General features: G+C 42.2%; 2 protein-coding genes across 3 annotated transcripts in view; one reads left to right on the top strand and one right to left on the bottom strand.

Moving 5' to 3' along the window:
• Positions 1–8,261: 8,261 nt before the first annotated feature.
• Positions 8,262–22,343, top strand: LOC109855369. 2 transcript variants are annotated; one of them, XM_020429568.1, is made up of 9 exons: positions 8,262–10,552; positions 11,251–11,739; positions 18,558–18,646; positions 18,761–18,840; positions 18,996–19,120; positions 19,530–19,997; positions 20,129–20,458; positions 20,547–20,699; positions 20,797–22,343. In XM_020429568.1, exons 1-9 carry the CDS (start codon positions 9,455–9,457, stop codon positions 21,211–21,213), a joined length of 3,249 nt encoding a protein of 1,082 aa, XP_020285157.1. In that variant the 5' UTR covers positions 8,262–9,454; the 3' UTR covers positions 21,214–22,343. The 2 variants fall into 2 exon arrangements, with proteins under 2 accessions (XP_020285157.1, XP_020285156.1); XM_020429567.1 differs by having other exon boundaries at positions 18,555–18,646.
• The window catches only part of LOC109855371 (pancreatic triacylglycerol lipase-like), a 2,366-nt gene continuing 1,633 nt past the window's right edge, over positions 22,314–23,046 (bottom strand). Inside the window, exons 4-6 of the mRNA XM_020429572.1 lie at positions 22,866–22,961; positions 22,543–22,788; positions 22,314–22,455 (exon numbers count right to left, since the gene is read on the bottom strand). Coding sequence (XP_020285161.1) covers positions 22,382–22,455; positions 22,543–22,788; positions 22,866–22,961 — 416 coding nt within the window. The 3' untranslated portion in view covers positions 22,314–22,381. The remainder of the gene's footprint in view (positions 22,456–22,542; positions 22,789–22,865; positions 22,962–23,046) is intronic.

Raw genomic sequence — 23,046 nt, 5'->3', positions numbered from 1 at the left:
TGATATTCGATTATAAAAAGACTGCGATTGATAAAAAAAAAAAAAAGAAAAAAAAAACGCGGCAATTTGAGTCACACATCGATGATACAGTTAACCGTCAGCGTTAATTGCCACATATGTAGCGTGCGCAAACTCGCGCGCGCGCAATGGCGAGCGTTTCAATTGCGCTGCGGCAAAACGGTAAATTTGTTAGAGCGTTGTGCACGTTGTGAGACACGACTCGATACGAAATATAAATACGAATATAAAAAATATGATTATGAAATGCACAGAACGCACGCGCTTCTTTACAGAATGTTTCTTTTCTAAGATTTGAACTGGTTCTTGTTTTTTTTTTGGTTTTTTTTTTTTTTTTTATCGCGATAACTCGCGAACCAAACGTGTGTCAAATTTCGAGCTCATTGAAGTGTGATTGACATTGAAACGTGATCTTAAATCACGATATTATCTAACATTGGAATTTGATATTATGAAATTACACAACATCAAAGCCGGTATGTACGTAAGTACACTCTAGAGAAAAAAAAACTTGTGTCGGTAATATTTTTGCTTTTCCGTTTTGAATTATCTCCGAGTAAAAACATCATGTGTTTATTTACTCTTCCTGCTTTTCGATACATAAGAAATAATGTAATAATAATACACCACGCAAAAAAGTGATTCACATGTCAATGTTTGACTGACACGATGCTTTTTTTCCCATTGTATTTCTCTTAATTGACTCACATTTCTAACAGTTCGCGTATCGCTTATCTCGTGTATGCCATCTGATGATAACGAACGTACCTTTCTCTCTTCCGTGATGCAAACGCGCGAAATGCATTTAGAGACGATTGTAAGTCGTTTTGTCGGCTGCGACGTATTTAAAATAATAGCAAATTCTGTGTACGTAGGTATAGTGTGTATTTATTTATTTCTATATATACACGTATATGTGTATTTAAATATTGCTTTATGTATATTCATATATTTACTGCCGTATGTTTATTCATATATATTTTATAGTGCTTAATTTTTTGTGCGGAACGCATTTTATTTGTGAATTTTTTTGCTCTGCTTTATTCAAATGTAGACGGGCACACGATACGTAGCCCTGCGCGATGCGCGCAACCGCCGCGGTGTGTGCGAAGTGTGAGAAAACGCGAGGAAAATTGTTCGACCGGTAGACCGGGCAGACCGGTACGTTATGCCGAGGGCATCGAATCAAGTGAACGCGATCGATATATGATTTTTTTTTTTTCTAGCAAGGCGCAACGCGCTTCGCTAAAGGTCGCCGGTCGTTTTTCCCGCCGGCATCTGGAACCACCGTATATTGCAAAATCCCTGTACAGCTTCGATTACGCGTTACTCTCTGTGAGGATTTCTTCAATTCGTTTCAGAGACACAAGTACGGAAATGTGCTCGGTGTGTGTATATTACTCCTCAATCTTATAACCAAGTATGCAAAATTATTTTATAACCGAGTATACGAAAAAAAAAAATATATACATAACACCCTGCGTAATGATAGGTCGGGTATCCATGTTGATATATAAGAGCCGGATTCTTCCTGTGAGTTAATAGCACACATTCGAGAGCCGTATGTACACTTAGAACGTGTCCTTTTTGTCATGGCTCGAGCGGATCGTGAAAGAAACACCGGTTCCGGTGGACGGCTCGCTTCCGCTAAGCGCCGGTGGCGACGCGGTACCGCTACACGATACCGCCGTATCGATTACTCGCGATAAAAAAACGTCTACCGCTCGCACGAAGGAATTGACCCGCATAACAAAGTCGACAGTTTTCTTTGCCAAAAATTGCTCTCTCTCTCCCTCTCTCTCTCTCTCCCTTTCTCTTTTTCTCTCTCTGTCTCCATCTCTGTCTCTGTTAGGTTTCTCTAAAATCCAATATGGATTCTTCGGGAATAATATGTGAACGGGGGGTGCGACGACGGACGTCACGCCAAATGGCACAAAGACCGAGAGTTTATCGGTTACTTTTCTCATACTCATCTCACGGATCTGTTCTCCACATGCTGAGGATAATAGATTCTATTTAAAAAAAAACGAAGATAAAGCAAACGTGTAACACGCGAAATATCAATTAAGGCTACTTGAAGAATTATCTAAATTAAAATACTTTAATTTATTAACACACGCGATACTCGGACTTATTCAAGAACGAGTGTTATTCCCGACTCGTCCTTGAACGTCTTTCGATATCTGAGTCGCGTGAATTGACTATCAGTCGAGGACTCGTTGACACATCGAGCGCATAATGATTTCTGACGTGTATATGTATACGATCTTTGTATCTCGCGCGGCCGCCGAAAGAATTCCGTGGCGAGATATGTCGCTCGAACGACGAAAACTTTTTAATGCTATCTGTAGCGATAAGACGATTAATTGAAGCCACTATGTGCTTCCCTTTCAAATATTTGTTTCAAAATGAAAAAAAAAAAAAAAAAAAAAAAAAAAAAAAAAAAAAAAAAACAACTTCTCTCAGAGAAAGGAAGAGGAAAATGCTGCAAAAAGTATTACTTGCGCGTTACGTTTTTTTTTTTAACCCCATATTAAATATTTCTTTACTTCTCAATTTTTCTCAACTCATCTGAGCATTGCTTTCGCGTTGAAATTTATTGCTAAAACTAAAATTTATTGCTAAACCTCCGATGCCACGCTTATTGCGCGGCTTCTTTGTAACCGAGAACTTTGCTCTCGACGTGTTCAAAGTTATTTGCCTTTCGCCAAGTATTTTTTAAGCAAAAAATCGAATACGAGTCGAGATATCTGACGCATGTAAGTGATGGAGCGCGTATTCTGCGCGAGAAACAATACTTCACACACCGAAGAGAGTAACGGAAAGTATAACATAACACAGAGCATACGTTAATTTTTCTCGCCTGCGTTTTTGCACGTGTGTGTGTGTGTAGTAGATACCTAATCTACTCGTGCAATATTCCGCAGAACGTAAGGTTTACGGCGCGCAATTATTCAAGGATATAATGTTTGGCTTCTTTTTTGTTTTTTTTTATCTCTCTTCCCATCGAATGTTGGACGCGCGCGCGCGAAACTAGACTAGACGCCACGAGAGAAACGACGGCGGCCGCGCATCAATTTTACACGCATCAATTTTCAACTGTTATATTCATCCATCGGCCGGTTTTATGGTTCACAAAAATGAAAGGATTCTTCTTTCAAGGAGAAGTGTACGCTTTGAGCGTTTAACTTTTACACAATTACAGCAAGAAAAAAACTGCTGGAACGGTGAAAGTTTTACAATACGAGCAACATCGCGTTGTTAACGAACGCTTTGTATGTTAAAGAGAATTTGGGACATGTTTAAAAATTGAGATCAAGAGGTTTTGAAACTTGAAGATCTCGTTCTTGGTCGTAAAATCAACTTTTACAAAACTTTTTTCAATATTTATTTCTATGAACAATTCCGAGAAAATCTTTGTTGAAAACTCGATAATTTCAGATTTTTAACATAAGTTCTTATGGGGTTCTCATATTTTATCAGAAAACAAGTAGGATAAAACTGACACGACTGTCTGAAAAAATTTCTAGATTAAGGACTTAGAAATTGTAATAAAAATAAAAGAATCTTTTCTCGCAAATGAAAAAGAAAATAATTATTAAAAAATACTAAACTTGATGATTTTTTAGTCACGAAGAAAATGTGGCAACAGCGCAATCAGTTAGGCAATCAGTTGTTCGTGTTTTTAGTTCACGTTCAAGGCAAATAGGAATATAGATATACAATAACAAAGTGAAAATTAAAACCGTTTTAAAGTTAGATAAAGCAGATACCATATCTCATTTCCCTTTCGCTTCTTGAGTGAACAGTTCCAAACCTCTTTAAAGAGATGCTCTCCGCGCGACGGCGGATCTTTTTGAAAAATATGTCGCGTTGTCGGATAACGCGTCGATCGACGCGATAAGCGACAAACGCGATATTTCGCGCGGATCGGACACGTCGCGCCTTTTATCGCCAGTTAATGTTTTTATCTCTCTCTCTCGTAGCTCGCGCTCGTGTACTTATACTGGAAACAACAGTCGAGCCGTAAGTTCCGAATTCGGCGATTCGCGATGTGTCGCTCCGTATCAATCAAACTCGGTCGCGTCGAGAATTGTCGATCGGGTGTTATTGTACAAAATCGCGCGTATCTATTCTCACAATTTCGCTTGACGAAATAACATCCGACGCATATTGCACCCTGTTGAAGAACGCGTGTGTGATGTGACGATCAAAAATCGAACGATCCGCGTTCTCGTTGTCTTTTCTCGATCTTTTCTCTACGTCCTACTTCTGCGAACAATTGTTCGTCCGTGTATGCCGACGATAACGCGCCGTGTATGGACAACGCGTTACATCGACGCGACGACGATAGAATGTTTCCGGTCTCACGTCACTGGCTCCCCGGTTGGATCCGTTCCAAGGCACCGCGTCCCAAGTCCCCGCAGAACTCCCACGTGAGTAACCAAGTGTACATGTGTGTGCTAATACGCGCACGTTCGTAATACGCGTGCGCGCGCGCGCGCGCGCGTTACAATATGCGCCCGGCGGAAAAACGCGGCGCGAACAAGACGACGCGCGCTGTTATTATAAACGCGCGCGCGTGCAACTTTTATTCGGCTTCTCCGAGTCTCAATATACCGGATATGTGCGCAACACGTGTTTAAAATCCGCTACGCCGCTGGAAACGCGTCACCATCTGTCGCGCGAAGTGGAAATGGGATGTTCTCGCGCGAACGGGAAAGAACGTATTCAAAATGCAAATGATTTCGAAATCACCTCTGCGAGATGTATCTTTATTTGAAAAATTGCGAACTTATTGTATAATAATAATAATAATAATAATAATAATAATAATAACCTCGTTGCGTGCCATACATAAGTAGGATACGAGTAATAAAATAAATGAAAGAAAATAGAGTAAAATGGGAGCAACGCAACGAGCGAGGCGCGAACACTGCGAACAATACCGCAATACGTGTATATAACGCGCGTATAAATACAACAGGTAATAATAGATAAAACGATAAATTATTCAATAACTTGACATTGATACTGCACAATTCGCATCGATCGGGCGTGTTAATTTATTGAATAATTTCTCGGTCGAGAGATATCGCTGTATTGTCACGGACGCGTAATACTTTAGGCGAGTTTTCGCGAGAAAGTAGTCCATAAAATTATTGGAAGAAGGAGTTCAGTAGGATGATTTAAATGAATTTTCGCCCGCAAGTTTTATTCTTGTACCATCCTCTTCTTCTCTCTCTCTCTCTCTCTCTCTCTCTCTCTCTCTCTCTCTCTCTCTCTCTCTCTCTCTCTTACTCTCTCACCCTGTGCGGAATTATCTCGGATTAGCGTTAAATCTACAGTTAGCGGGAATGACACAGTTTCGGTCGCGTCAAAGCGCCGTTCGACAAATTACAGAAATTAACGTGAGATTTAATGCAGCGCGCGTGTTTACCTTCACTCGTTTGTAGAAGGCGTGTTTGTCATTACGAGATCTCCGTTATGGCAATCTTTCAGACAGATTTAACGTCAAGTTGAATTGCATCTGTTCTTTTGCGGCCTGGGTGTAAGCGCTTTCGCGAATTTCGCGAAAAATATCACCTCCCGGTGAAAATTTTGCCGAACCGAGCAGTATAACGTTCGCGACGGAGGATGTGACCATCTTGTGCTCCGCGATGCGCGTTCCTTCCGGAAAGAATTCTTTCCCGCCGCACGCGCGTTCAACAATAATTTTATATAAAAAACAAGCATAAAATATAGCACGCAGCAGCAGCACTCTATAGGAATGCATATGTCGTACAAGTGATAACAGGTGACACATTGTTGACGCACATATAACGTTATCTCTTCGCGAGACGGTCTCGTAATTAAAGCGACGCAAAACACGAAGCGAAAGCGTTGCGAATCGCATTCGCGATTTGATTTTTTTTTTTCACATGTCTAACAAGAGGAAAAACTAAATACAGGAGTCGTTAACAAAAACGTTTTCGCGCAACGTCACAACGTGTAGCATTTTTAACGAGAGGGACTTTTAATCAGGAAAACTTAATCGCACTATCAATTTCACGTGTGTAAATAATTTAGTTTGTAAATAATTTCCTGTAACACCACTTTCTCGACATCTTTCACGCGTTTCGTTATCTATTTGAGTGTTTTTTACACATACTTTTCGAATGATTTTCTTTCCAGTTATATTTCCTGTTTGACACACATGTGCGACTATCGAAATGTGTCCTGTCAGATGTAACTTTTGGATTTTTGTATCTCTTGTATCGTTACTTTCGCTCCTTCGACGCAGCAACGTAGCTGTTTCTGACGATTGCTGATAACGATGTACACGCTCGGTGGACGATTGGCTCGGTTAGCATAAAACACGCTTCGCAATGCTTCATTATTTATATTCTGACTGTTTTACATTGTGCATGTGTGCGCGCGATAAGCGCATTTTGTTTTATTTTGTATGAGTAAAAAGAATAAGAACCTTTACTAGCTGGACTTTGTCCAACTTCCTCCTCTTCTCACTCGAAAAGAATTTTTGAAACATTTTTCTTTATCTTGAATTTTTGTTACTATATATTTACAATACACTTCGACATCTTTTTATCTCTCTAAGTCACTGAAGCGAGTGATTGTAACTGATGGCTCCAAAGATAAGATCGACAGTGTAAAACGAAGAGAATGTAATGCGAACCGAACGCTGGTATTGCCACGCACGTGTCAGTAAAAAAAAATCAAATTAATAAATAATTTGCAAAAGATACAAAAAAAAACAAAAATAAAAAAAAAAATAAGTCTGTTGTGGGAGATGTGGAAGAAGAGTGTAAAAAGAAATATTGTTAACCCTGATAGGAATCAATAAACATTCCTTTATTCTTTTTACAAAAAAATTTAATCAATTAAACTTACTTAAGTTTATATTTATCTTCAATAAAATTCTGCATTGCTGAGCATTGGGATAAACACAGAACGCGCGCGTTGCTCGCGTGCGCCAAACGGACGAGCGGGAACGAGAGATGGGTGTGCCTAAGTGCGGCAACCCGGGCTAAATATAAATCTCCAAAGAATAGAAAACACCGCGAAATATCCCCTGCCTAGAAACACGTTCAGTCGCCTGAAAACTATCCATTGCTCGCTTACCATTCGCGTTACGCACATTGCCAGTTCAGTTCTCTTTCTCTCTCTCTTTCTCTTTCTCTCTCTCTCTCTCCCCTCCGTGTGTATGTGGACTCTGGTGCGTTTCCGCACTCGTTCTCGCAAAGCACGCGATAGCGGTCCGTGATCCGTCAGTGAGTTCGGTGCAGCGCTCGTGCTCGTATGTTGCATTTTGCGCGCGCGTAGTACGAGCGACGCGCGCGCGCGCGCGTTTTGTTAAGCGCCAAGACGATGATGTTTTGATTCAGTGCGGCTACGTGACAGAGTCGGAAACGAGATCACGAGGAGGGTTTGCGCGATCGACGCGTTAAAAAAAAAAACGGAAACGGAATCTTGAATTCCGCGGCGATGTTAGTTTTATTCTCGGACGGCTAGCTTTGTGTATGTTGGGAAGAGGAAGAATAATAATAATAATAGCTCTCGCGCGCTCGATACCTGTAATGCGAAGAGAGGGGAGAAATAAAAGACGCGATCTCGGATAATTTACGATTGTGAATCGACGATTCTTCGGTCGCGAAACGCACGGTTGCGGCAGTGTGAGTGCACGCGGTGTACAATATGGACGTAATTGTTCGCGGTTGTATAATGCGGTTGCTTCTAGGCCAGCAGCACCGGCACTAGTTTGTCGTCGAAGCGTCGTTCCGACACGAATCTCGCGAAAAATATCCGTTTCGATTAAAAATCGATCGCGTAAAACTCGCGCGCATCAAAATCAATCGACATATACGCGCATTACCGGAATCTCCATTTTTTTAAACTCGCGTCAGTGTTTTTAAAGAAACACACATTCTTCCTCTTCAGGGGAGAAAAAAAAAAACGTCACGAGAGTGCAATTTTTGTTTTTCTCGTCGGATGTGCGCGCGAAGCTGTTAGGCTTCATCGTGAATTGGACGCTCCTGTCACCTGTCTTCGTGTGGTGACCGCTTTTTGCGCTCGCACAATACGAAACTGACCAATCATCGAAGGCTCGTCATTATATAGCCGGCGCTATCCAGTGCGCGACGTGACGTCGGCTGCGCGCTTCGCACGTGACGCGCAACGAGAGCGTGAAACACGAAAAACCGAAGAAAAGAGAGCGAAGAGAAAAGGAGAGAAAATAACGACAAGAGGAAAAAAGAAGAAAGACAAAAAGAAAAACAAAATGGAATAAAATTAAACAAATTACGAAACGAAATTAACAAACGCGACCTCGTCCTTCTCTGACGCGATTCTCGATTCGTATAACGCGATAATTACGTAATAGCCGACCGACGTTCGACTCGGCGATAGAGCGCTTCTCATCATATCCGCATCCTCGATCTTCATCCATCTGTCGTCGTTCATCCCGTCGTCGATGTATTTTGTGGTCAACGCCGCGGTGCCTCGAATAAAATGTTGACCGTTAACAACGCCGCCGTACGTGTTACGGCCGCGCGCGCGTATTTGTAATCACAGTTGAGCCGAGCGACACCGTTTTTCAAATTCCATCCTGTCGCGACGCCGTTGCGCGCTTCCACGTGAGTTGCAAGCCGTCACACAGTGCGCGTTAACCGATGACTGGCAATGAAGCGCAGGTGAAGCGTGAGGAAACGCGTCATTCTCTCCTCATATCTTTCTCTCTCTCTCGCGCGCGCGGGCGTCGCGCGCCATCGGCCTCGACGACAAATTGGATCCGCGCAAAAGTTCTCGACGGAATCGACTGTCATTGCCAATATGATGTCTCTGCCGCGTGATCGTTCAGGTTCTTCTTTATTACTGCGCGATTCGCTGTGTCGGACGACGTCGCACGACGAGGCGACGACAAGCCTGCTGCAATGAGATTACGAAGTTCTGTCCATCTGACGATCGCGGAAACAAGTGTCGGAAGTATCCTCGGCGTTTCTCGCAGTTTCAGAGCGGACGATTGAAGAAAAGAAACGCGGAAACGAAAATTAATCATCACACACCGCCGATTATTTCGAGACGTTTTTTTTTTTTTTTTTAACGTTAATTTATCGAAAATGAAAAGAACTTTGCTCGACGCGAGGAGTGAAAAATATATCGATATATATTCCCGACGCGACGCTCTTATTGCGCGCGATAATAACAACACATGTTTTCGAAACACGTCTCGTTTCACCGTTGCTCGCCGCGATTCGATCGCGACTTAATAGCGTTCCTCGCAACGGGATCTCGTTAGAGGATAGGAAGAGAGAGAGAGAGAAAGAAAGAAAGAACGAAAAACTCGGAGGAGTAATCTCCCGAAGCATTGACTTCCGATATCTGTGCGCGCAAGAGAGAAAGACATTTATCTTTCACATCTGGCACATATCGCGGAGAGATGAATGAGGTGAGGAACGTTTTGACAGCCTTGAAATCGCCCGCGAGGAGTTCGGCCAATGTTGCGACGACGAGCGTCGCGAAGACGACGTGGTACGACGTGCCGGCGCCGATAATCGTGCACTGTCGCGAATTTCACGAGGAGACCGACGTCGTGGCGAATAACGAAGCGAAGGAACGTAAAACGAAAGTTTACGCGAGTCAACTGTCCGACAAAAGTCAAACAAAGTCTTCCGACGCGGCGAAATCCGTCGGTGTCTCTCCGGTGTATCAGAGTGACGTAAAGGCCGTCTCGAACGAAACTCCCGAGGAGTTTCACGCGAGAATGAATCGGAACGAAAAGCAACGGCACAGCACAACGGTGGAACTGAACGCCACCGCGACCGTGAAGACGGACGCCGACGGCGTGCCGACGATAAGTTTTAGTTTTCTGCGCGCCGACGACGCGAAGAATTGCCACGACGACGCGGAGAATTCCGACGAGGAGGAGATCGTTGTTCTGGAGGTCGACACCAGCGATCAGGGCGAATCCGCGGAAAATCATCATCACCTGTACGACTTCCCGAGGAGTTCCGCGATTTCAACGGAGAACAATCGAATTTCCTTGGAACAATCCAGAGATCATCGGGAAACAGACATGGTCGAATCGTCGGATCTTTACGACGTGCCGAAGAGCACGTTGTCTCTCAAGAAATCGCGAGAAGAAGACGCGCCGAACAACGTCGAGCAAAATCGCAAGGAAACAATCGCGACTCATGCCTCGTCCAACAGGAGAAGCAAATTCGATCAGCTCAAACGTTCCACCAGATCGCTCAAGTCCGGCAGAAGGAGTTACGGCGCGTCGGACAGCGACGGTTACGACGCCGGCATAGCGTCGATGTCCGGATCGTATTCGGATCCGGAGTGTCCTCCTCACGAAGAGACGGCGTTGTCGGTGAGCGGCGAGTCGAACCGAAGCAAACGCCTGAAGCTGCAGAAGCAGCGGCTGGGCAAGGCTTGGGGTAGGATGCGCAATTGGCTGCGTGAGGAAAGGACCAAGATCGGCGAGGTGGTGAACCGACACGCGAAGCTGCAAGCGGTCGGCGCGCTCAGTTCCGAGGTAGCGACAAAATATTCGGAAAGAAAACGAAAAATTACGTCTTTTAATTAATTTTAACGTCAATAAAAACAACATTGTGTGTGTGTGTGAAAAAATATCAAGATAAAACGAAAACGAGTATAAATAGCGACGTAATTGACGCGCAAAGTTGATCGAAAAAAAACTTTTATTCGAATTTACATTAGAAGCAAATAATTTTACACGAGCGCGATCTTCTTACGTTAACTGACGAAATTTGAAATTCAATCGCGTGAAATAGAAATTTGATGTAACTCTAACTAGCTCTTACGGCATCGCGGTGCGTATGTACGAAGGATTTAGAACGGAGAAGTAAGTTTGTGTATAATTTGCAACAAGCCGAGATGTGACACAGCGTTTGAAATAGACCTTGCAGATTACGGGCTTACTCTGCTTTCACCCTTCGGTTAGGTCTTCGTACATACATTACGATTTTGTTCGAGAATCCTACGATTGACAAATGCCGACGTAACGAATTTTAAGCTACATAACACACACACACACACAATGCAAGTTTGCACATAATATCAAGATTACCAACTAAATTATATACTCGATATCTCGAACGTACGCACGTCTCGGAATGAGAGCAACGAAGAGACAAGGCAGTTAATTCTTTCGAGTATCTGCCATTCGATTTCGTTTTTTATAAAAAAAAAAAAAATCTTTCGCATTGTAAGGGACGAAGCGACGAAGCGGCTTCCACGCGAACGTCGAAAAGCAAGCAGCGCGGTTTCTACGACCTGACGCAGGCACGCGTCCAAACGTCCGGCTCGATCACCCGGGTTGAGGAATTCGGTCTGTCGTCGGTGTCCGAGGAGGCGAACGTCTCGGACGCGGACAGGCCGGCGTCGGCGAACAGCTCGAGAACGTTGACGCGCGGCAACTTGAGAAGAAAGACCGTCAGTTCGGACGACATCCTGGAGAACAAGAGAACGCGATTGCAGCCGCCGGTGTCGTTCAGTATGGACAAGCTGTGCTCGAACGTGGAAAACGACGTGGAGACGACAAAGCCGCAAGCGGCGACGATAACGGGGAACGGTAGCGCCGATGCTGAGACGTCGAGGAACCACGGCGGGAAAGGTGGCCTGATTAAGAGGAGAATGCTCGGGTCAATCAGAGGGTTAATGGCCTCGACTCATCTGCTGCAGACCAACGAGACCGACGAGGTACTCTTCTCTCAAGAGTCTCGGTTTAACTTCTCTCTTTCTCGCTGTTGCGCTCGAACTACGTGTTTGTGCAGTTGTCGCGCGCACTTGCGCGAGAACGCACGCAAACACTCGAAACGTACGGGAGCTTAAAAGTAAAAAAAAAAAAAAAAAAAACGAGACAAAGAGGTGCGGACAGTGGAATATTGTTGTTGATTGAAGCTGTACAAAGTTTCGGATTCTGAGAGCGCGCGAGATACTTGAGACGAATCTTCAATCCGAACTGCGCGCAAATTAAAAACTATAGAAAAAAAAAAATTTAAAAAGTTGAAAAAAAATTTTCGCCGCACAATATTTCACTCAAAGACGATCTACTTAAATATGTACTCTATTTGTTGTCGCGCGATCCCGTCCTTGCTACGAAACGCACTACGACACAGTTTCAGAGTGCAGTGGGAGTTTAACGTCTCGCTCGTAATGAACATAATGAACAAGGTTACGAAGGTTCGCAATTTTTGCTCAGTCTTATTTGGGTTAATATCATCGCGGCACGTGTAAGGACACTTCAGACACGACCGCGCGTTCGTCTGAACGACGAAAGGGAAATATACTCGACGTCACACGCGCGCATTCAACTGTCGATTGTGTGAGTTACGAGTTCTCAGACCAAATGAAATTTCAATCGAGTCAAATCATCAAAGGTCAGAGATTCTCGCTCTCACTAGACGTGCGAGAAATCGCAATTGAAATCAATAAATAAGAAAACGTAAATTAAAATTTTTTTTTCGCGCGAGTCTCACAAGTCGAAAAAAATTTTTTCGCAATTTACTCGCGTTCGAGAAAACATGACTCATACGCGTTACTTCAATATTGAGCGATATATCACGCGTGTTGAAGAAAATCGCAATCTTCCTCGCGCGCTTTGAAAATAACGCGATTATCGGTGACTCACGTCACGTTTCTTTTCCCCGAATACAAATAAAATTCTATATTTGTAGTAGATATGTGACTCTTTTTCCAACTTACGCAAAACGCTTTCGGATGAAGCCAAAAAAAAAAAGAAAAAAAAAATGTGAAGTACTGATCTCGCGTCTCGTCTGCTAATCTCTATCTTAATTGATGATCCGTGAAACAATTTACAAACATGAGACAGCACCTGCTGTTTGAAACCCCGCGCACACACACTATCGCAATATCTTTCAGTTACATCGTATTTGCTTTCTCTGAATCGAAATTATACATGCGGGTCGTTGTCTATCGGAAGATTTATCGACCGCTGAGGAGAAATGGCGTTTAGCGCGATCGCGTGATTCGATCGTGCCTCGAAGCATCGCAAAAGCAAAGCATGGAAAGTGTGGGAAAGTTGCGCCGGTGAAAATAGTAGCCGACTTTGTTTCGTGTATGTACGTACGTACATACATGCGTGCGCGCGCGCTTTACCCCGTGTCTTCTCTCTCTTTCTCTGTGTTTGTGTGTTTCAGCGTGTTCACGCCAATCGCGTGTACATGTGTTTAAAATATGTTTAGAGACGCGCGTGTGGCCGTGAGGAACGGGGGGAAAAGATTGCCACCTTGACTTGCAGTTGCATTCGACCGCAGATCCCTCTGATAGAGTGGCATAGGGGTCATCGGAGTTTCTCCGCACAAACTTTTACGCGATATGTCAGCTACGTGACGTCTAATTCGTCAAGGACGGAAAGCGGAATTGTCGGTTCCGTGGTCGAGAGAATAGACAAATTACAGCGTGCACGTGTATATACGTGCATGACTTTTTTCTGACGTTTCGAAGAGAGTAGGTCACAGATCTTGTTTTTTGTTGGTGTATTTTTTTACCACAAATTATCAAATGTGGGAAAAAATGATTAAATACAGAAACATATTAAACACACGTTAGGATATTATATAAATCGTATTACTTGATTACACCGAAAAAATTGTATTCTTGTTTTGAGGATATCCCACTTACTTTAAGTATATTTTATACTAAAATAGGCGCCAAGAAGAGTTTCTTATTTTAAGAGCAAAATCCTCTAAATAGTAATATTGATAAGAATATATACTGATTAGAATATAAAAAAAGCCTCTATAGAAAAACATATATATCTCACTATCAAAAAAAATATATTCTTAAATAAAGAATATATTCTTAAATAAAGAATATATTCTTAATTTCAGAAGAATATCATCTAAAATCTTTAAGAAGATTTTTTAAGTATAAAATCTTCTACTTACGAGAATATAATTTTTTCGGTGTATCGTTAAATTATTAAATATTTTATTTTACATTTTATATAAAACTCAACTTTTCTGAAGATCTGGTTTTAATTTATGATTTTTTGTAATTTAATTTAAAAATCTTTTCAAGTTTCTATATGTAGAAAATAACACGTACGCAAACTGATTCTCACATCCCTCACAGTTTACGCGAAATATATGTTTTGTTTTTTTTTGCTCATACGTTTGGTATTGATTCATTGTGGTGTTTTTCAGACATACCGAAGAAAATCGAATGAATGAACTTCGCGTGCAAATGAGACTTAAAAGAGACAAAAGAGCGAAGGATAACGTTCTCCATTCAGCCGCTTTAGCTAACATATGCGAAGTTAAACAAGTCGGAAAGTGTCGTACGTGTAAAAACGTTCGCATTAACGGCGCACAACAGACGGACGTTTGTTCGGTTGTGATCTCCGCGCGCGATTTCTCCGCGAGATTGAATGCGGCGGAAGTATTGTCGGTAGGAAAAGGGAAAGGAATATAGCGAAGACATTCGTTAACTATTCCGACGGTGTGTGAGAGGGTTTGTGAGAGTCTTGGCGCACGTATAAAAAAAAACAGTGCCGCTCGTCGCTATTTCACGTTGCAACAAATTTCACGGTCGTTCGCGCACATTTGTGCTGCGCGTGAATCTGCAGTGAATTCCGCAGTCGCCGCAACAACGTGCTCGCGTTCTAATTGGCCTGAGATAACTTGATCGCAATTGAGTAATACCCACATACACAGAGTTCACTGCCGTAGATTACGAAAAAAAAAACTAAACGAAAAAAAAAAAGAAGTATATAATACATACCGTGTTGCAAACTGACACATTTTCGAGAATGGTAGTTAGCTTTTATATTTTCACACTCTGCGAAATGTAGGTTCGGACAATCATCGATTAAGTGACTGGCCACTGACTGAGCACACCTGCTCAGTTTTGCACCGAAGCGAATGAAAATAAACCACCTGTTGCGAAGTGCACGCCCCGTTTATCGTCACCGATGTACAGTAATAGATGTATCGATTAACCTTTAAGAGAGCCGAGCGGCCGAATTGCTATTATGTCTGACTTGCTTCATGCGTCGGTCGTTATTTATGAATGCGTATAATCATATTTTATGACATCGCGCTTATTTGCACTCGTTTAACAGTCGTGTCTGAATAAAGAGGCAAGATCGCAGTTTCCTTAACGCAATTTGTCATTTAAACGAGCTAGATATTCTTACAAGAAGAGAAATAGAGATAAATAGATAGAAAGATACAGAGAGAAAACAGAGAGAGAGAGAGAGAGGGAGGAAGAAAAAAAATAGCAGAAATTAACCCTTTGCCTGCGGACCTTGAAAATGACTTACGAGTAAAACGGACTGAGACTCGCGCGACTTTAAAATCAAATATTTCCGCAAAAAATCAATATTTTTTCAATTTTGTTTTTTTTTTTAATCAAAAGTTTGAACGATTCTGCGTCGATAAAAAAAAAAAACAAATTGAAAAAATCTCTAGTAGTTTCGAAGACTAATCGTTTAAAAAACATTAATTTTTACTAGAAACGTTGATGCGCCATTTTTAAGTGGGTCTAGGAGACCCATGTCTGCAGGCAAAGAATTAATAATTTACTTACGGACGTCTATTACATTCCGCGAGTATACATTATCAATACCGTTAGCGCAAACGAGTTAAAGATAATTAACAAGAAATTAAGTCTCTTCTGTCAAAGAGCGGTTATTGATTAAACATTTAATTAGTAGTTTCACGTGTGTGACGTCGCGCGTATCTCGAGACGGAAGAGAGTTTTTGGATTACACGACGTGTATCTCGGAGACGATGATAAAATCGACGTTAAAAATAGTTGAGAACTCGACTGTGACTCTAATAAATAAAATACGTCGACTTATTTCTGTGACATTTCAGTAAATTTGTGCTGATCAAGCGCCGATCGGCGCAACTTTCGCCGTGTCTCAATAATAGAAACGTCGTATGAAACATTAATATCTCTTTTAAATTAAACACGCTGCTTTATCATGTGTATATTAATATCGCGCGCGTTACGCAAATCGGTGTTTTTTTTTGTCACAATGGAAAATTTATGCGCGACACGCATGATGAAAAACTGATTTAGTTATTCTTCCAATTTTTAACCAGCTCTACCGGTGTGTTAGCGCGGCTACCGTTCGAGTATATAAGTAAAATATACATGCAATATAATATAATATGATAGAGATCACGTATACGTTTCCGATAACGCGATTGCGTTAACGTTCGTGTAAGATATCGGGAAGCAGACCGCGGCGAGTCCACTTTCGGTAAAATTTAGACCGAGTCTGAATAGAAAGTTGTCCCTGTCGCTATGCACTCACGTTACAAATGGACCATGTCCGCTAAGATCTTCTACCGCATATCGATCGATCTACTGTGTCAGTTATTTGATCTTTTTTTTTTTTCTTTATATCTAATAGTTATATAAATATCCAGCATAACGCGTTGTTCATCTCAGAGGCAGCAACGTATATTTTTGTTTTGCGGAAATCGAGGTCGAGAATCGGATTTTGTTTTCGCGCGTTTTTTTTTCATCGACACCCGAGAGATTTATACATGTTTTGTTTCGTAGGTAGGTTTCTCTCCTAGACGAACACCGGGGGTTGAGTGAATTACACTCGACTAGCAAACATTTAAGTCTTAGAATTGATGGATATTACAGGGGGGAGAGGGAGGGAAAGGGGGAGCGTTTGTGGTTTTCGCTATCGCGCCTCTTGTGTACGCAAAGCCGTGTGTCGGTCGTATCGAAGGATGCACACGCGCGTCTTCGTCGATCGATCGCGAGTGTTGTGTTGCGCAACACCCGTCGTTTAGCCGCCGCGTGTTGCAGCAACGGAAATCTTAAAACTTTATTCTATCGACTTCGACGGGCGCGACTTTTTTTAAGTCGCGCTCTTACGTAACTATTTTATACGTGCCATAATCGTGAGAGTATGCAGATGACGGAAATGTAATATCGTTGCCTCGCTGCATTCCGATATATTACGTAACGCGATTACCTGTCGTGTATACATATATACGCCACCGTGATCAAATGTCGAGCTCGCAATAACACGTTACGCGCGTAACCCATACCCATCTTTTTCGCTCGAAACCATTTTTATGAATGAAAAAACTTGACTCGTTACGTGAAACACGCTTTAATCGGTATGTTTCTGTTCTTATTTCTGTGTCGCGTGTAAGTTCTCGACGCTCTCGCTGCGTCTCTCCGTCTCTCTCTCTCTCTTTTTATTGATTTGTCATCATCGGATCATTTATTTGTAGCTCATTCGATGCGAACGGGAGGTTTTGAAACCTCGCGCTATTCACAAGAGCTGCCATGACTAGGTGGAACTCGCAGAATCGCTGACGTAAATCCAATTTGTTTAACGCGCCATGCTCCAATAGCTCTCCGAGCGCGAGAAAGGTGATTTTCTGCTTAAACGCGGCGACCAAAAGGAAGCCTTGTTCAAACATCGAATAGCTGCAAATAACTGTCGAGAGAACAATTACAAGTGTTGTTACCTCCTCTGTGCCTTCTTCGCAGCTTCCTCGCGATTTTTTTCGTCATTCGGTTACTTTCTCACGATTTACGTCGCGATTCTCATTACACTTACGCGTTCTAGTTAATTAACAATCGGCCTCATCAAGCTTACGTACGTACTTTCACCGAATTGCCTTGGGGGGTGCGCGATATACCCTATACGCGCGAGATGATTGAAGCTTTAATTTCAAACGACCGGTCGCAACTTTTGCGTCGCGACGAGCGAAAAGAAAACTCGCGCGCAAAAGTCACATCCGCGACGAGGTCGGGATGAAAACTTTTTTTTTTTTATCACGAGACACAAAACAAGCCTTTCTATTGTTATAATACCCCGTGGCGTGTATATTTCGCGATTTTATCACTCCGCCGACTTCCGGGACACCAAGTCGCGCGCGGAGAAAGCAGAAGCTTCTCCTTTCCCCGGGATTCGACGAGCGTAATCGAAGGTAGGCGAGGCGAATTAAAATACAAAAGGATTTGGTATAACGCGAAGGCGTAGCAACGTCCACACTTATATTGTGCATTCGTATCTATTTTATAGGTCTGCTTGTGTTTTTGTTTGTTTTTTCTTTGTGCGAGTTGCGCAATATAAAATAATCTCTCGACTCTTCTCGCGCGCGATCTTCTCCGCATCATCATCAAAAATCCTCTTCTTTCTCGCGAGACTGATAATCGTCGAACGAACCGGTTCGCCGCTCCTCTCAACACCTAATTACCAATTTCACGGATACGCGATACTAAACTTTCACGCCTTTGTGGCGTTCCGAAAAACACTGCAATAATATCAGGCGTGGCGACGTACTTGCTGCGTTTCGCAAAATATCTGAAAATTTCTCCGAGCGGAGACGAATAAATCAACGTTAATCGACGTTTTTGTAGAAACGGCGCGCGGCGCCGTTCTCGTGAACGAAATCAAATTGTAGAGTTGTTCGCAAGCGATTTGTTTTAGAGAGAAAGTGATTTAAAACCCCCATTTTTGCAAATATCATTTATTTATTTTATCTTTTTTGTTTTGTTATCTTAAGCAGGGCGGACAAGGCGGTTTCGAGGATGTGCGAAGATACATCAAACAAGGAGGCGACTTTTGCAAGGATCTGGCTTCGATTCTTCACGAGAGGTATTCAAATCGTCACCTTGTCTTGCCTATAAAAAAAAAAAAAAACGCGAGTTGCCAGACTGTGCAAATAAAATGTAAAACAAAAAAAAAACAAAAAAAATGAATGAATTTTAGAGCCGAACTCGAAGCCACTTACGCGAAAGGACTCAGCAAGCTCAGCAGTAAGTTAACGAAGGCGTGCGCTAAAGATCAAGGTAAAACTTTTCTTCCGATTATTTCGCGCGATTATTGCGTTGTTATTGTTGCATCGAACGCTGAAGAATTATTGACGATATCGGCGTTCAGTAGCGAGAGATCATCTTGTCTAAAATAAAGTAAGTACAAGCGTCGTTTCGTAACACATATATAGGTGGTAATGGTACCGGAGGTGTGAATGAGGCTTGGAGGTGTGTCGGCGAGGAGATGGAGGCTGCCGCGGAAGCCCACCGGCTATGGGGCATCGCGCTTAGCGAGCAACTCGCCAAACCGCTCAGAGTAAGTCCGAGAGTCTCGGGGAAATAATAATTACCATACGTGTTCGCGTTGCAAAAGCGAGTATAGACTAACGTCACCGTGTGTACGCGTGATTGCGCTTACGCAACAGCCGCATAACATTCCGGAGAAAGATCATTGTAAAGTATATATATATACATGTTAATTTTTAAATAATAAAGTAGGAAGCGTTGAGATAAGAATTTATCTCGGAATTTTTTTTCATCATCTTTCAAATAGCAAGTTAATGATTTTTTTTATGATCGGCGCGTATCTGTTGTTCACTTATCGATGAAATGTCTTCGAGTTGTTTTCGTTACAAGACTGTTGATCGTCAAACAAAAGATCTCTCGCAATGTTGCGGCGACGGAACGAAAGTATGACGTTCTTTTTTTTTTTTTGACGCTCACAGGTGGGCGTAGCGGAAACGCAAGGTCGCTCGAGAAAGACGGTTGAGAATTCGGTGGACAAGGCGTCCAAGTCGCTTCAGGAGTGGCGCGGAATTGCCTCGAAGAGCAAGAAGCAGAGCTTCGCGTGCGCCCGCGAGAACGAAAGGCTGCAGGATCTGGCGCGGTTGCAGACCATCAGTCAGAGTCAGCAGAGCAACAACAAGCCGTCGAGTCATCATCATGTCACGGAGAAGGAGGCGAGCAAGCTGGAGACCAGACGGCGTAAGGCCGAGGATTCCTCGCGCCGGGCGGACACGGAGTTTTACACGGTGAGCGTGAGGGCCGAGAGAGCCCGGCTGGAGTTCGAGAGCACGGTGAGAAAAGGCGCGAAACAGATGGAACTGCTCGAGGAGGAGCGACTTAGCGCTCTGAAGGACTTCGCCAACGTGTACTTGACGCACCTGCAGTCTCTTGCGCCGCGCCTGCAACAGGTGAGAATAATAAAAGTTGCACGCAGTTTCATCACAAAACGGAGAAAGAGAGAAAAGTAGTTGATTATATACATTATTACATCTAGGATTGATATTTAAATAAACACAGATGTTTCAACGAACGCTTTCAGAGTGCCGATCGTTTGCTGACGCCCGTGCGCAGCTGCAACGTGTCGCAGGATCTCGAGGTGTTGAAAAATCTCGTACGTCGAATGGACAGTAACGACGTGACGAACGCAGAACAGTTGCTGCCCGACTTTTATGCCGAACACGTAACGCTGGCGATGAATCGCGAACGACGGAAGCAATCGTTGGTCAGGGTGTTGCATCTGATCAGGCAGGATCTCGAGAGAGAAAGGCGGGGTAGGGAAGGTCTGGAAACGTTGCACCGCGCCTTTCTCAAGACACCGGCATTCGCGGCGGACGAAAGCGCGCAGAACGTGACGGATAAGCTGCATCATGTACGTTCCTTTGGACATATCAGCAATCTAAGAAATTAACACAAAAAAAAAAAAAAGAGAAATATAATTTCGCATCTCATCATTCCAGATGCGCTCGATGTTGTTGTACTTGGAGGCGGCGAGATACAAGATAAGCGGCACGCTTGCGGAGGTGGAAGGCAGTAAGCGAGCGAAACATCCCTTGTCAGATCACATTTTGGTTTCGAGAGACAAACAGGGTCTGCAACAAAGTGTTCTTAAGGTAATAATTGGATCAATATTGAAATATATGACCTATAATGTCAAGTAATTCAATAACGAACTAATGTCAAATGTGATTCTCTTACCGTGACGGATAGATTCCTTCTTGGGTAAAGAACGAATCCTTTGAGATTCAGGACGCCGATGACGAGCTCGAAATGCAGCTGACGAAGGAACAGGACACCGAGGCTCGCGACTGGATCGATCGGACCGCTGGCGATGGTAATTCCGAAAATCAGCCGGACGAGGACGACTTCAGTGATTTCGACGAGTTCAGCAGTCACTCGGAGGACAACAACAATCACGAGATAGACGGTACGGAAGTGGTCAAGACCGAGACCGCGGAACAGTGCCGCGCGATCTATCAGTACTCCGCGAATCTGAACGACGAGCTCAGTCTCAATCCGGGCGATCTGATAACCGTCCATCAGAAGCAGGCGGACGGCTGGTGGATAGGCGAATGCCGAGGCCGCACCGGTATATTTCCCGCTACTTACGTCCAAGTCATTCACTGATAAATAACTTTCGTGTCGTTAAGTAATATCTAGAGTATGCCAATCGTGAGCCTTTATGTGTGTGTGTGTGTATGTGTGTGTATATGCCTGACAAAAGAATGAAAAAAGTTTACTTTTAAGGCCTTTATCTGGCTTCGCTGAATCAGATAAGAGTATATCACAATGTGCCAATAACGTTATAACTAACGTTATAACTAACGGATTTACTTCGCGCGCACAAATCTTTTTTTTTTATAAACTATGAATCTGTTCAATCACGCGTATATAAACACGGTTTGAAAATTACTACCAAATAGTAGTTACCATCACGTGTCGAAAACGGTCAATGAAATATCTTCATGTTAGCAATAATTATTTTAATCGTGTTGTCTAACTATACAGAATGACACTGTTTGTTTATACATATATATACGACATTTTGTATCATGTGTTTGTATCGCTGTTATAATTCATTTATTATATATATAATATTTATTATATATATACTATTCTCTGTAAAAGAATTAATCCGTTAATTAATGCGTTACGCGAGAAACTTCGACTCTTATACGTACACTATTTTTTAATTGCATCTTACTGTCTGTGTAATTTTTGTTTTCATTGCGTATATATATTATGTTTTTTTATTAAATTTTTTTTATTAAAGACACAGTATGTTTGAACAGCACAATCATAAAATTGTTGGAAAATATCTCGCGAAAAAAAACATTCTGTTGAAAAAACGAATCTTTATAAACAAATTGACACGTTTATTTTCTATCTTGCTCCTTAGTAGCGTTTACACGGATTATTATGTATATATACTCCGCACAATTTTATTGTATCCAGATACCTATGTATTTCTTGAAATATTATTTTCAATATGTATATTAGATTCTTAAAAGCCAAAATGATAATCATGCGTATAAAAATGAAAGCTGAAATAATAAACACATCGGAAAACGATTGTTTGTTCATACGAAGGGTAAAAGGTGCAGATGAACAGAGAAAATTTGTATATATATACATATATATGTATAGCTTTTATATTATGCGAACATTTTCAACTGTAAATACCCCAAAAAACACAGAAAGCAATTATTTAACTGTACTGTGCAATATAATATTGATAAAGCATTTATTTACTATTACATCAAGTTGTCTACGCATTGATTGACGTTATTTTTTTTTAATCCTTTGTCTTTTCACTATAATCCGACCGCATCTGTCTCTTCACCTCTTCTATGACATTAGTGCTGTTAGCTGTAAAAGTGACGCCTTATATTGACAGTGTGACGAAATTTTTGTTTTTGTTATTATTTATAGCACGAGTATATAATTAATATTTACAGCAAAATGGGCGAGTACTGGCAGTAGTTGCGAAGAAAGTTCCTCGCTGATCGTACATTTCCGCTTTGATACCCATTTCCGTGCAAATATTTCTGTCACACGGCTCGTTAATTAGTTGCACAAAACTTCCGTACGTCAAATCCCAGCGATGCGCCCAGAAACTGCAGTTAAGCATAGCGGCGGATGCTAAGGATTCCGTGAAATAGAGATAAGAACGCCCGTGACTACATATTGCTTTTTGTATCACTGGAAAATTATAATCGACGAATGTTATTTTCATCTGTGATTCCGCTGTAATATCGGAACGGTTTGTTGATACCAACCGTCTTTGGGAATTTTCAAATAACTAAAATATGACGAGTCCGTTTTTACACAACCAGGTTGCGTTTTACCGCCGTTTGGATAGAAATCCATGTGACCTGTGTGTGTGTACGTATGAAGATATCAATTAAAAATATAATAAATAATCAATTAAAAAATAATTTAATATAATCAACTATTAAA

This window comes from Pseudomyrmex gracilis, unplaced genomic scaffold (assembly GCF_002006095.1).
Source record: "Pseudomyrmex gracilis isolate BER0280 unplaced genomic scaffold, ASM200609v1 scaffold_87, whole genome shotgun sequence".
In the NCBI taxonomy this organism is placed as follows: domain Eukaryota; kingdom Metazoa; phylum Arthropoda; class Insecta; order Hymenoptera; family Formicidae; genus Pseudomyrmex; species Pseudomyrmex gracilis.
This window is presented reverse-complemented; position numbering and strand designations above follow the sequence as displayed.

Coding starts and splice junctions, on each gene's coding strand:
- LOC109855369 (XM_020429567.1), top strand. CDS start 9,455: ATGAATGAGGTGAGGAACGTTTTGACAGCCTTGAAATCGCCCGCGAGG. Junction 10,553..11,250: donor TCGGCGCGCTCAGTTCCGAG/GTAGCGACAAAA, acceptor TCGCATTGTAAG/GGACGAAGCGACGAAGCGGC. Junction 20,459..20,546: donor TGACGGATAAGCTGCATCAT/GTACGTTCCTTT, acceptor TCATCATTCCAG/ATGCGCTCGATGTTGTTGTA.